Genomic DNA, 13,950 nt, shown 5'->3' on the forward strand with positions numbered 1-13,950 from the left:
ATTCAGCTTCGCCACCAAGCGCTCAGCACGCCCCGGAAAGCCGCAAAACCAAGCTGGGATTTTGAAAGCTCTGAGTTTTATTTAAATAAAATGGTGGGAGCGCCTTGCTTGTTAAGATTGGTAATAACGCCTTCTTTGTATTTGAATTACAGCTGTTTTTTATCGCCTGGCATCTACATTATTCAGCTAAATAGATGTCACTCACTGGGAATGATGAGCCTACATCAGAGTCATATTGCTGTTCAAAGTTAGCTGCGTGGTTCACGCCTGTAATCCCAGCTACCCAGGAAGCTGAGATCTAAGGATCGCAGTTCAAAGCCAGCCTCCCAGAAAAGTCAGTAGGACTCTTCAGTAAACCAGCAAGAAGTCCAAGTTGGCACTGTGGCTCCAGTGGTAGAGCACTAGCCCTTGAGCAGAAAAGCTCAGGCAACAGCACACTAGGCTCTGAGTTCAAATCCCACCACAGGCACCAAAAAAAAGACACAGCTAGGTACCAGTGCTCAAGCCTGCAATTCCAGCAACTCAGGACACTGATAGTTTGAAACCACAGGGAGGAACATTCGAATCCTTGAGGTTCTCACCTCTGAAGACCACCGAAAAGCTAGAACGGGGGCATGGCTCACCAGCCGTGGGCCAAGCGAAAACGGGAGGAGATCGGGAGGCTGTGGGTTCGAGAGCAGGAGCAGCAGTCACACACGGAAGGAAGGGCACCGCAAGTTACAGCTGAAGTAAACGCAGTCAGGTGGGTGGAAGTCTGCAGAGCCCCCCACGGTTCTAGAAAGCCGTTCTCAACTATGTCATCGAGCCGGGATTTCTTTTCCCTTGTTTCATTCTGGAAAATGACGTCCTTCGCCGTGTTCGGCGTCCCAGGGGCTCTGGGTCCCCACGTCTGCAGAGAGGCCTTGAGAGAGGGCCGTGTGCAGACGCGGGACCGACGCCCGCCCCGCGCGCAGGCTCCTGCCAGGACGGCCAGCCCGCGCCTCAGCCATCAACCTCCACCTTCCTCTTCTTGGCCCCAGAGTGCTGCGGCGTGCGTGCCGACTTCTGGAAGTTTCCCGAAGCGTCCCTTTCCCCCATTTCACCAGCTCGATCCGACCGAGAAGTGTTGGATGACTCCGCCTACAAGAAAATCCCAGGATGAGCAGGGACCGCTTCCAAGCCCGGCTCCTCATCAAGCTCAGAACACCCTGTCTGTCCGCGCGCTCTTGAGCTCTGCTGGGAATGGGGGTGTGGAGTTCTATGCCAGAACGAGACTGCCAGGAACCCCAAAATCCACTGGTGGTGCCCAGCACACACACAGACCAAAGCTCCCGTCCCCACCCACGCGTGGTGGAGTTCATTCTCCACCTGTGTCCAGTGAGGACCCCGGCTGCCTTGGTTTCCCCTCTGTCCCCCCATTCCTGTGCCCCCCTCGCCCTCCCAGAGACAGAGAAACCCACATACAAGACTAAAGGAAAACAAAAAACAGCAATAAATAAAAAAACTTCGTTTCCATTTCCTGGCGTCCGTCTCGATAAACAAGATTTTTTGTATGATTTCGAGGTGCAAAGGCATTGCGCCTTTTGTGCTCTTCCCCTAGGACCATCTGAGAGTGGGGTTTGCAGTGGGCTCTCTGCTGGGCACCGTGGCTCACGCCTGTCATCCCAGCTCCTCAGGAGGCTGAGATCTGAGGATCACGGTTCAAAGCCAGCCCGGGCAGGAAAATCCGTGAGACTCTGCTCTCCATAGAACCACCAGAAAACCAGGTGTGGAGCTGTGGCTCAGAAGTGCTGGAGCGCCAGCCCTGAGCACAAGGGCCCTGAGTTCAAGCCCCACAGCTGCAGCATAAACACCTTTGAAATAAAGGGAATGCTCCCATCTACCAGGCGGGCCACGCTTGGTCTCCCTTAGTCTAGTCAAAATCCGTACTTGCAAACTGAGCATCCACATAGGAAGAAAATCCCCTGGCCTGTGTCTCGGGTTCTGACTCTCGGGCAGGGGCACCGACACCGGTGCTGTGTGGACACGCGCGCGTGCAAATGGAGCTCAAGGTTCCCCGTTACCCTGAGGCTGCCGGCGGCGGCGGCCTTCTTCACTTGCATGGCGATGACGTGCGTCTTGCTGCTCAGAAGATTGGCTTTCGGTCCCACCTTCAAATACGAGATGGTGGCGTACGCCGTGAAGCTGTAATCCTCCCTTCACAGGCAGAAAACCACGGGTCACAGAAACAGAACGCAACCAACCCGTTCACAAAGGAGAATCCGCGCCTAGGCCTAGCCGGGCGCTGGTGCTCCCGCCTGTCATCCCAGCTACTCAGGAGGCTGAGATCTGAGGACTGCGGTTCAAGGCCAGCCCGGGCAGGAAAGTCTGTGAGACTCTGATCTCCAAGGAACCACCAAAAAGGCCAAAGTGGCACTGTGGCTCAAGTAGTGGAGCACCAGCCTTGAGCACAAAAGTCAATCAAAGCAGAAGCCCTGAGTTCAAGACTCAGTAACAGTACCACAACACACACACACATTTTCTTGGGGGTCCGGTGCTGGGGCCTGAACTCTGGCCTGGGCGCTGTCCCTCAGCTCTTCAGCTCAAGGCTGGCGCTCTACCACTTGAGCCACAGCGCCACTTCCGGCTTTTTTCTTATGTGGTGCTGAGGAATTGAACCCAGGGCCTCAGGCATGCAAGGCAAGCGCTCTACCACTGAGCCACCTTCCCAGCCCCCTGCAAATGAGTCTTTTATTATAACACATGGCAATAAAAGCATCAGAGTTCTAAATTAAGCAATAAACCTGCAGGGGTTTGGGCTAAGAAGGTTCTATTGATAAGGTTTACTATGAAAAGATTTTACACATTGATTTTTTTGGGGTATTTTATAGTGAAACAATCTAGGGGAGAGTTGTGTACTTTTGGGGATGTGTGGCGGTTAATTAAAGGTGGAGTTTCTTAAATTGTTTCCTATTGTTTTTAAAAATAGCTACGAGAGCAGATTCTGCTGCACTTCATTACAAAACAGGTGTGTGGTGCGTGTGTGTGCGTGTGCCAGTCCTGGGGCTTGAACTCAGGGACTGGGCGCTGTCTCTGAGCTTATTTTTTTTTTTTGCTCAAGGCTGGCGCTCTACCACGTGAGCCACAGCTCTACATCCAGCCTTTTGGTGGTTCCTTAGCCATCAGAGTCTCCGGGACTTTCTTGAGGCTGGCTGTGAACTGCGATCCTCAGCCCTCAGCCTCCTGAGGAGCTGGGATGGCAGGCGGGAGCCACGGCGCCCGGCAGGAAGCAGTCGTAGGGGCATCCGGAAGCGGGAAGTGCTGTGCACGGTACTTACCTGAGGTACTGCTGCAGGAGCAGGTGCGCGATGATTTTCTCCAGCTCCTCCCGGGGCAGCGCGGGAGCCAGCACGCCGGCCACCCTCAGCTTCGCGGGGCCTTTGCCCAGCCAGGAGTCCAAGAGCTTCAGGGGCGTGAGCTTCTCCCCCAGCCCCTCTGCCTGCCGCAAGATCTGCACCAGCTCCCTGCAGTGTTCCGCGATGTTCTTCTCCTCCACTGCTGCAGGGCACAGGCTGGGTGTGAGCACTCTGGTGTAAGACCCACCCTCAGCCCGGTGCCCATGGCTCCCGCCTGCCATCCCAGCTGCTCAGGAGGCTGAGATCTGAGGATCCTGGTGGAAAAGTCCATGAGACTCTGATCTCCCATGAACCACTCAGAAAACCAGAAGCGGCGCCATGGCTCAAGTGGTAGAGCACCAGCCTTGAGCTGAAGAGCTGAGGGACAGCGCCCAGGCCCTGAGTTCAAGTCCCACAACCGACAAAAAAATAGAATAAAATCCACCACCAGTGTGAGGCATCCTAAACATGTGTGTGTGTGTGTACATGCCAGTACCGGGGCTTGAACTCGGGGCCTCAAGTCCCTTAGCTTTTACCCTCAAGGCTGGTGCTCTACCACTTGAACCACAGCGCCACTTCCAGTTTTCTGAGCGGTTTATTAGAAGTCAGGGTCCCAAGGACTTTCCTGCCCGGGCTGGCTTTGAACCACGATCCTCCGATCTCAGCCTCCTGAGTAGCTGGGCTGACAGGCGGGAGCCACCAGCGCCTGGTCTTAATAGTACATCACAGTATTTCCAATCGGAGAACTGCTGGCTTTTCCTTATTAGCTCCACATTGTGCACGGGCCGGGCCACGCTGGGAATCATGCGTGTGTCCATGCGACGTGGCCGCCTTTCATCTAAAAGTCTGGACTGTTTCTGAGTCTGGGAAAGGCAAGCAGAGACCCTGTGTTCCACTGGTGTGATCCGCTTGGTCTCCCGCCCACCCCCTGCAGTCCCGGCCGGGCAGAAATGCCAGGAAGGGCCCACAAGGTGGCGCACTTACCCGTGTCTTTACAGCAGTTGTCACACATCTTGTCACAGGCATCCGAGTTCCACACCTCATCAAAGTGCTGAGCGATGCACACGCGGCGACACCTGCCGGCACGTGACAAGACACCAACGCCCGCGTGAGTCCCAAGAACCGAGGCCGGGAGCTTGAGGATCCGGGTTCGAGGCCAGCCCGGGCAGAAACACCCATGAGGTTCTTATCTCCAAGGAACCACCAAAAAGCTAGAAGCTGTGGCTCAAAGTGGTAGAGCACCAGCCTGGGGCCAAAAAATAGCCCAGTCAAAGTGCAAGGTCCTGAGTTCAAATCTCAGTACTAGCACGGAAAAAAAAAACAAGGCAGCTCAGAGGAAGGCGAGCGGCTTACGTGCTTATGTTGTGGCAGTAAGACACCATCTCGTACAGCTTCTGCTGCCCGACGTTCTCCATGACCACCATGGAGCTGACTCTGAAGATGTCCCCAAACCCATAGTACAGGATGCAGTCCGCTCTCTGGTCATCCCGGCCTGGGGCGAGCGGGAAGAGCTTGAGATTGCCTAATTACATCAATAAACTAACAGGGAAATACAATTCGGATGCCCACAGAGATTCCCATTACATCTGGAAACTTCCAAGAGATGGTGTTAAAACCAACACCCAAACCTGGGGTATCCATGGCTCCCGCCTGTCATCCCAGCTACTCAGGAGGCTGAGATCTAGAGGATCACGGTTCAAAACCAGCCTGGGCAGGAAAAGTCTGTGAGGCTTATCCCCAAGGACGCAGCAAAAAGCCAGCAGTGGCGCTGTGGCTCAAATGGTAGAGCACCAGCCTTGAGTCAAAAAGCTCAGGAGCAGCGTCAAGGCCCTGAGTTCAGGACCCACCACCACGCAGCCCAGCAGATGGGGGTCTCCGTGCGTACCTGCCCGTCCGCTCTCTTGGTAGTAATTCTCCATGGATTTGCTCATCGAGTGGTGGATCACGAACCTCACGTCGGGCTTGTCGATGCCCATCCCGAACGCCACCGTGGCCACCACGACCTGAGGATGTTTGCACGCGTCAGCCGCCGCGGGGGCCGGGTCACAGCCTTTCCCCGGGCCAGGGGAGGCGGGGAGGCGGCTCACCTGCAGGTCATTGGCCGCCCATCTCATGTGGACCTTGGTCTTGTCCTCTGCCTCCATGTTGGCGTGGTAGGCGCCCGCACGAACGCCCAGCCTCTGCAGGCTGCCGGTGACCTGCTCAGAGTCCTTCTGGGAGAAACAGTACACGATTCCTACGGGACACAGGACCCCGCGTGAGCTACTGCATGCCACAGTCCTGGGAGGTGACTCAATCTGCCACGCGACATGTTTGGTAAGACCAGGCCCGGGAGGGGAGGGGTGGAAAAAACATTCTGGAAAATTCTAAGACCCTATGCATATCTTGACTTGGGTAATACTTTTTATTTTTGGTCGGTCGTGGGGCTTGAACTCAGGGCCTGGGCACTGCCCCTGAGCTCTTCAAGTGGTAGGAGCTCTACCACTTGAGCCACGGCACCATGTCCGGTTTCCTGGGGGTTCGATGGAGATAAGAGTCTCATGGACTTTCCTGCCTGGGCTGGTCTTGAACCACGATCCTCAGGAGAGGATCGTGGTTCAAAGCCAGCCTGGGCAGACAAATCCAAGAGACCCTTGTCTTCAATGAATTAGTAAAAGGTCAGAGACCTGAGTTCAAACCCCAGGACAAACAAAAACTAAAGGAAAGAAGCAAAAAAAAGGAAGGGAGGGAAGGGAGGAGAGAGGAAGACATTTAAAGCAAAGCAAAAGCCATGAGACAATTCCTAAACGCCTGGTTCTGACTTGAGAAAAACGGCACTTTGGATTTGTAAGATCCCCAAATCAACTGTGTCACAATGAAACACGTTCACCTACCCCAACTTACTACTTCCAGGGCTTAAATCATCCCATCAGTGTAACCACCAGAGTGTTATTCTTTCTGGAAAGTTCTCTCTCAGTCCCCAAGGCTGGTTTATTTTTTAACGTTACCTGATTGTCCTTTGTATCTGCCATTAATGAGCTTTACAATGTCCTCAATGAAATCCTCTGCGTTCGAGGGTTTCTGACGAACCTAGAAAAACAAACCACCACAGTCTGAGGGGCTTAGCCGGACACTAGTAGCTCACGCCTGTAATCTCAGCCACTCAGGAAGCCGAGAGGTGAGGATCACAGGTTCAAATCCAGCCTGGACAAGGAAGTCCAGGAGACTCTTTATCTCCAATGAGCCACCCAAAAAGCCTGGAGTGGAGCTGTGATTCAGGCGGGTGAACGCCAACCCTCAAAAATCACCATCGTAAAAGTCCCGTACCTCGTAATACAGATTCGGCCGGTTGAACGAAGCGGTGAACGTCATACAGTTTTGGACGCAGAGAATTTTCTGCACGTCCTTCAAGACGTGCTGCGTGGCGGTGGCGGTGAGCCCCAGCAGCGACGTGTTGGGGAACTGGCGCTTCAAGATCCCCAGAGCCTTGTAATCTGCAAGAGGCAAACAATGCAGGCTCGGTCAGTCGAGCTGGAAGGCTGCGGCTCGTCCAGGACTCGGCCAGCCGTAGCTACAAGGATCAACTTGTAATCCCTCGTTACTCTTCTAGAACACACAGGCTTCGCTACAGGAGGCTGAGACGGAAGGATCGCAGAAGCCAGCCCGGGAAACACAAAGCCAGGAGACACCGCCCGCACACCTGTTCTTGGGAGCCAGGCATGGTAGTGCACAGCTATAATCCCAGCTTCCTGGCAAGTGGAAGTTAGGAGGATTACGATCCAAGACCAACGTGGACAAAAGCACCAGCCTCTATCTCGCAAACATCCTAAAAGCTCAACAGCCCGGGGCATGAGTCAAGTAGTAGAGCATTTCATGATGAGCTCCAGGCCCTGAGTTCGATCCCTGGTACCACCAGAAACAAGACGAAAGATTGGTGAGGAGATCCATAAGGAAGGCAAACACACGGCGATTTCCAGTGGTAGGATTCGAACTCAGGGCCTGGAACTCACTCAGCTTTCTGGCTCTCCACTGGTGTTCTACCGCTTGAGCCATGCCTCCAGTCAAGCATCTGGCCGGCTGGCTGGGAGATGGGAAGTCTCGTGGGTGTTTCTGCAGCCAGCGTTGCGGGAGGCTGGGCATGATGGGGTGCGCGGCCGCGTGTACGCACCGGGTCTGAAGTCGTGTCCCCACTGGCTGCAGCAGTGAACCTCGTCCACGGCGATCCGCGCCAACCTCTTGGCCTCGTAGGCCTTCTCCAGGCGGGACATGAACATCTTGCTCTTGGCGATCTTCTCCGGCGTCACGTAAATCAGCTTCAGCTCGGAGTTCTTGTTCACCATCTCGGCGTGCACCCACTTGACGTGCTCCTGGGAAACGGGGCAGAACGGAGGGCTGGAGCCGACGTAGGCTGGCTGAGGGGAGGGCGGTTCCCAAGCCCAAAGTGGACAGCAGCAGCCCCAGGCCCGCCTAGAAACAGATGCGAGGCTCATGGAGGCTGGAATTACACCCTTGTACTCCGCTTCCGCGCGGCCTGTGTATACTGAGCTACAGCCACTTGTTTTGCTGGCTCTGTAGCTCCCATCTGTAATCCCAGTCACTCCAGAGGCTACAATCAGGAAGACAGACACGAGATCAACCCAGGTTAAAGACAAGACCCCATCTCAACAGGAGAAGCTGTGTCACGCACCGACTAGCCCAGCCATGGCAGGAAGGAGAAATGGGAACCGTGGTTCAGGCTGGCCCAACTTCCAAACTGAGCAGAGCCGGGTACCAGTGGCTCACGCCCATTATGCCAGCTACTCGGGTGGCTGAGAGCTGAGGATCGCAGTTCAAAGCCAGCCTGGGCAAGAAAGTCCTATGAGACTCCTATCTCCAATGAACCACCAAAAGAGCCAGAAGTGGAGCTGTGGCTCAAGTGGTAGAGCGCCAGCCTTGAGCAACAAAGCTACAGGACAAGACGTAGGCCCTGAGTTCAACCCCTAATAGAGGAGAAGAGAGGAAAGGGAGAGAAAGAGAGGAAAAAGGAAAGGAAGGCCTGGAATTCTAGCTGAGACCTAGAAACTGTGGTTAGAAGCCAGCCTGAGAAGTGCCTTTATCTGCACTTAACCAGCAAAATGCTGGACTGGAGCCCTGTTTCAGGTGGTTAAGTACCAGCCTCCCAAACAACAGATTAAGCCCCAGGTTGACTTCAAACTCCAGCCCAAAAGGTTACAGTGCAGATAATACTTAGGCCTTGGATTATATTTGGGCTTGATGGATCCATAGGCCCTTTGATCCTTCTTGTATGTATGGTTCTTTTGTTTGTTTTTGGTACTAGCCCTGGGGCTTGAACTCACACCCTGAACACTGTCCCAGAGCTTTTGTGCTCAAGGCTGGTGCTCTACTACTGGAGCCACAGCTCCATTTCTGGTTGTCTGGTGGTCCGTTAGAGATCAGAGTCTCATGGACTTTCCTGCCTGGGCTGGCTTTGAACCTCGATCCTCAATTCTCGGCCTCCTGAGCAGCTGGGATGACAGGCGGGGGCCACCAAGCGCCCGGCTTCTTTGATCTCGTTTTCTGTTTCCCTGTGCAAACAATTACTTGTTGAAGAAACCAGGCCAGTTTTTCTGGAGCCTCCTACCTCCGGCTTTTCCTGCCCATGGAGCTGGAATGTCGCTGAACTTGTTCACTGAGTGAGATCTAAGCTTCTGATTGTCTTCCAGCCCTGTCTTTGGTAAGCGTGAACCTGCTCACGAAGCTCCTGACTCTCCTCAGTGTTCTAGAAGCTTCAAGTTCAGTACCTTGAGGTGATGTGAGCCCAACCTGCCTGCCAGCTTCTCCTCCACTGAGTTCACTGCTGACCTTACAAGCATTATTTCCCTGGACAGATAAAACAGTGCGCTGTGGCTCGAGTGGCAGAGTGCTAACTTAGAGCAACCACGCTCAGGGGTAGCGCCCAGGCCCTGAGTTCAAGCCCCAGTCCTGGAACCAAAAGAAACAAACCAACCAACCCCACAGAACCCATAAAACCACTCTTAGCTCGTGAGACAGTCTGTAATGCACAGATAGAACAGTTTAGGATTTTAAAGGCTCCTCAACCGTAGCTGTATTTCAGTGCAGAGTTTAAACTAAGAGAACAATAATCCGCTCACATATACCTTGGAACTAGAAGCGTTTAACATGGCGGCCGACACTCCCAATTGTTTTAAAACCATTAACTGGTCCTCCATCAGAGAGATCAACGGGCAAATCACCAGTGTAAAACCTAAAAGAGAAAATCAAAATCGAATTTAAAGCCAGGCACCGGTGGCTCACGCCTGTCATCCCAGCTACTCAGGAGGCTGAGATCTGAGGATCAAGGTTCAAGGCCAGCCTGGGTAGGAAAGTCCATGAGACTCTCATCTCCAATGAACCACCAGAAAACCAGAAGTGGCACTGTGGCTCAAGAGGTAGAGCGCCTCGCCTTGAGCAAAAAGCTCAGGGACAGCGCCCAGGTCCTGAGTTCAAGTCCCGGCACAGGCACAATGTATATTTATCTGTTTAGAGAAATGATTTCAGTGGGAAGTTCTTGGCACACACCCTCTGAACACAACGCAGGTAACTGGTAGCACAAACTCTTTCCTCCTCCCGTTGGCATAAGAAGAAATATTTCCTTCCCGGCCATGGTCACGTTAATTGTTTCAAGTTGAAGGGGTCGGAACTTCGGCAGTTTAAAGACGTTTTTCAGAACATCTTTAACTTTACTCGACCAAGGGAAATCTGGAAAGGGAGAGAAAGATGAGGGTGATAATCCAGGAGTGACTGCGAGGCCAATCGGGGTCAGATTTATAACCGTTGATCATCAGAAGGCTGAAATGACTGTCACCCAGCTATGCCAGCAAAGTGAAGTGAATTGAAATGGCATTGCAGGCTGAGCTCTGGGGGCCCCGCCTGTCATCCCAGCTGCTCAGGAGGCTGAGATCCGAGGATCACCATTGCAAGCCAGCCCAGGGAGAAAAGCGTATGAGACTCTTATCTCCAATGAACCACTAAAAACCTAGAAGCAGAGTCGTGGCTCAAGTGATAGAGCACCAGCTTTGAGACCCCGAGTTCAAGTCCCAGTATTGGCATCAAAAATTAAAAATAAAGGAAGCTGCCAGTGGCTCACACCTGTCATCCTAGCTACTCAGGAGGCTGAGATCAAAGGACTGTGGTTCAAAGCCAGCCCGGGCAGGAAAGTCCATGAGACTCTGATCTCCAATGAATCACCAGAGAACCAGAGGTGGCGCTGTGGCTCAAGTGGTAGAGCACCAGCCTTGAGTGAAAGAGCTCAGGGACAGCGCCCAGCCCTGAGTTCAAGTCCAGGGCTGCTCCCCAGCCCCAAAAAAAAGGAAAGAAAGAGGAAACCTTCTTTATTCCAAGCGGCAGGGGAAGAGTCCCCCTCAGTACTTGTCCCGGCGCCAGAGTCCTGGCAACACTGCTTTATCCTCTTGGTCAGGACGGACTTTTTCTGAAGAAGTTCTTCCTGCCTCTGGCTCAGTTCTTGGATTTGCAGCTCAATTGCATGGAGCTCGCTGGTGACAGATTCCAGTTCTTCGGTGAGCGCTGCGAGGCAGAGAAAGCAGTTGACCACAGGGAGTTAGTCCACTGTGTGCGTCTCCTAGGGCTTGAACTCAAGGGCCTAGGCGCTGTCCCTGAATTAGTGTGCTCAAAGCCTGGAGCTTGACCACTTGAGCCACGGCTCCACTTCCGGTTTTTCGCTGGTTCATTGGAGATAAAGGGTCTTCATGGATTTTCCTGCCCAGGCTGGCTTGGAACTGCAGTCCTCGGATCTCAGCCTCCTGAGTAGCTGGGGTGACAGGCGGGAGCCACCAGCACCTAACCTTAGTCAAACGCCAAGTGTTGTGTACCTTTCACCATGGTGGAAAAAGCTGCCATTTCTAGAATCAGAATCTGTAACCCAAATCTCTTTTAAAAAAAATCAAAAGCACGCAACTTGAAAGGGAACAGAAAGAAACTATGAAGAGGAATTACATCCACTAACCTGAAAGCGACGCCATTCTAAAATGGAACTGGAGATCAAATTTCCTTCTATGAAATGGAGACAAAAAAACCATAATTAACAACAACAACAAAACGCAACAATACTATTTCAGTCAGGAATGCAGCTGGGGGAGAACAGGAACTAGAAGTACAGAGTATTATAAAGTGCTTCTTTGAGTCCCCAGAACCTCGGGAAGAATTAACAACAAAAACGTTGAGCCGGGTGCTGTGGCTCACGCCTGTCATCCCAGCCCCTCAGGAAGCTCTTGGGCTCCAGGCAGGCCCTCTACCATCTGAGCCACAGCTCCACTTGGGGCTTTCTGGGGGTGGTTTCTTGGTGATAGGCTCAGGGCCTTTCCTGCCCTAGCTGGCTTCCAGCCCTGAAGGTCAGATCTCAGCCCCCTGCGTAGCCGGGATTACAGGGTGACACCGGGAGCCTGCCCTTCCGTTTGTGGACTCGACTGTTTTGGTTATGTGGCTCTTCCCCCAAAACCCCCAGCTGAGCGGTGGGAGCTTTCCGGGTGTAGAATGCATCGGCTGAGGCTGCAGACGGCGGCTCTGCCACACTCTACAGCAGCACGGCACAGTCCTGAGGGGCAGCAGCCGTTGGGGGGCTGGGGGCGGCGGTCAGGAGAACCGGGGTCAGCGCTCCGGGCCCTGACCTCTGCCTCGAGACCACGCCCCGCACCCCGAACCCCTACTAAACCCTGAATGCAGTGCCCTCACCTGAACCCCGAAACCCTACTAAACCCCGAATGCAGTGCCCTCACCTGAACCCCTACTAAACCCCGAATGCAGTGCCCTCACCTGAACCCCTACTAAACCCCGAATGCAGTGACCTCACCTGAACCCCTACTGAACCCCGAATGCAGTGCCCTCACCTGAACCCCTACTAAACCCCGAATGCAGTGCCCTCACATGAACCCCGAACGCAGTGCCCTCACCTGAACCCCAAACCCCGAATGCAGTGACCTCACCTGAACCCTACTGAACCCCGAATGCAGTGACCTCACCTGAACCCCTACTGAACCCCGAATGCAGTGACCTCACCTGAACCCCAAACCCCGAATGCAGTGACCTCACCTGAACCCCTACTAAACCCCGAATGCAGTGCCCTCACCTGAACCCCGAATGCAGTGCCCTCACCTGAACCCCTACTAAACCCCGAATGCAGTGCCCTCACCTGAACCCCTACTGAACCCGAATGCAGTGCCCTCACCTGAACCCCTACTAAACCCCGAATGCAGTGCCCTCACCTGAACCCCAAACCCCGAATGCAGTGACCTCACCTGAACCCCTACTGAACCCCGAATGCAGTGCCCTCACCTGAACCCTACTGAACCCCGAATGCAGTGCCCTCACCTGAACCCCTACTAAACCCCGAATGCAGTGCCCTCACCTGAACCCCGAATGCAGTGCCCTCACCTGAACCCCAAACCCCGAATGCAGTGACCTCACCTGAACCCTACTGAACCCCGAATGCAGTGACCTCACCTGAACCCCTACTGAACCCCGAATGCAGTGACCTCACCTGAACCCCAAACCCCGAATGCAGTGACCTCACCTGAACCCCTACTAAACCCCGAATGCAGTGCCCTCACCTGAACCCCTACTAAACCCCGAATGCAGTGCCCTCACCTGAACCCCTACTGAACCCCGAATGCAGTGCCCTCACCTGAACCCCTACTAAACCCCGAATGCAGTGCCCTCACCTGAACCCCAAACCCCGAATGCAGTGACCTCACCTGAACCCCTACTGAACCCCGAATGCAGTGCCCTCACCTGAACCCTACTGAACCCCGAATGCAGTGCCCTCACCTGAACCCTACTGAACCCCAAATGCAGTGCCCTCACCTGAACCCTACTGAACCCCAAATGCAGTGCCCTCACCTGAACCCCTACTAAACCCCGAATGCAGTGCCCTCACATGAACCCCGAATGCAGTGCCCTCACCTGAACCCCAAACCCCGAATGCAGTGACCTCACCTGAACCCCGAATGCAGTGCCCTCACCTGAACCCCTACTAAACCCCGAATGCAGTGCCCTCACCTGAACCCCTACTAAACCCCGAATGCAGTGACCTCACCTGAACCCTACTGAACCCCGAATGCAGTGACCTCACCTGAACCCCTACTGAACCCCGAATGCAGTGACCTCACCTGAACCCCAAACCCTGAATGCAGTGACCTCACCTGAACCCCTACTGAACCCCGAATGCAGTGCCCTCACCTGAACCCCTACTGAACCCCGAATGCAGTGACCTCACCTGAACCCCTACTGAACCCCGAATGCAGTGCCCTCACCTGAACCCCGAATGCAGTGCCCTCACCTGAACCCCGAATGCAGTGCCCTCACCTGAACCCCGAACCCCGAATGCAGTGCCCTCACCTGAACCCCGAACCCCGAATGCAGTGCCCTCACCTGAACCCCGAACCCCGAATGCAGTGCCCTCACCTGAACCCCGAACCCCGAATGCAGTGCCCTCACCTGAACCCCAACTTAGGCCCCGAGCGCTGTGACCTCGCGCCGAGCCCCGCGTGGGCCCCGCGCCCCGCGCCCCGCGCCCCGCGCCCCGCGCCCCGCGCCCCGCGCCCCGCGCCCCGCGACGTCCGCCGCC

The 13,950-nt window shown here is 54.5% G+C and overlaps 1 protein-coding gene across 3 annotated transcripts; it reads right to left on the bottom strand.

The window, feature by feature from the left end:
* Nucleotides 1–57: 57 nt before the first annotated feature.
* Nucleotides 58–13,869, bottom strand: Recql (RecQ like helicase). 3 transcript variants are annotated; one of them, XM_042673374.1, is made up of 15 exons: nt 13,821–13,869; nt 11,335–11,381; nt 10,698–10,895; nt 9,891–10,070; nt 9,470–9,576; nt 7,501–7,699; nt 6,660–6,826; nt 6,341–6,422; nt 5,441–5,589; nt 5,239–5,356; nt 4,707–4,845; nt 4,338–4,429; nt 3,297–3,516; nt 2,043–2,175; nt 58–1,119 (listed from the first exon to the last, which is right to left on the bottom strand). In XM_042673374.1, the coding sequence occupies exons 2-15, from the start codon at nt 11,348–11,350 to the stop codon at nt 982–984; spliced, it is 1,938 nt and encodes a 645-aa protein (XP_042529308.1). In that variant the 5' UTR covers nt 11,351–11,381; nt 13,821–13,869; the 3' UTR covers nt 58–981. The 3 variants fall into 3 exon arrangements, with proteins under 3 accessions (XP_042529308.1, XP_042529309.1, XP_042529310.1); XM_042673375.1 differs by lacking the exon at nt 13,821–13,869 and adding an exon at nt 12,590–12,594; XM_042673376.1 differs by lacking the exon at nt 10,698–10,895.
* Between the last annotated feature and the right edge of the window lie 81 nt (nt 13,870–13,950).

This window comes from Dipodomys spectabilis, unplaced genomic scaffold (genome assembly GCF_019054845.1).
Source record: "Dipodomys spectabilis isolate Male_0828 unplaced genomic scaffold, ASM1905484v1 ptg000815l, whole genome shotgun sequence".
In the NCBI taxonomy this organism is placed as follows: Eukaryota; Metazoa; Chordata; class Mammalia; order Rodentia; family Heteromyidae; genus Dipodomys; species Dipodomys spectabilis.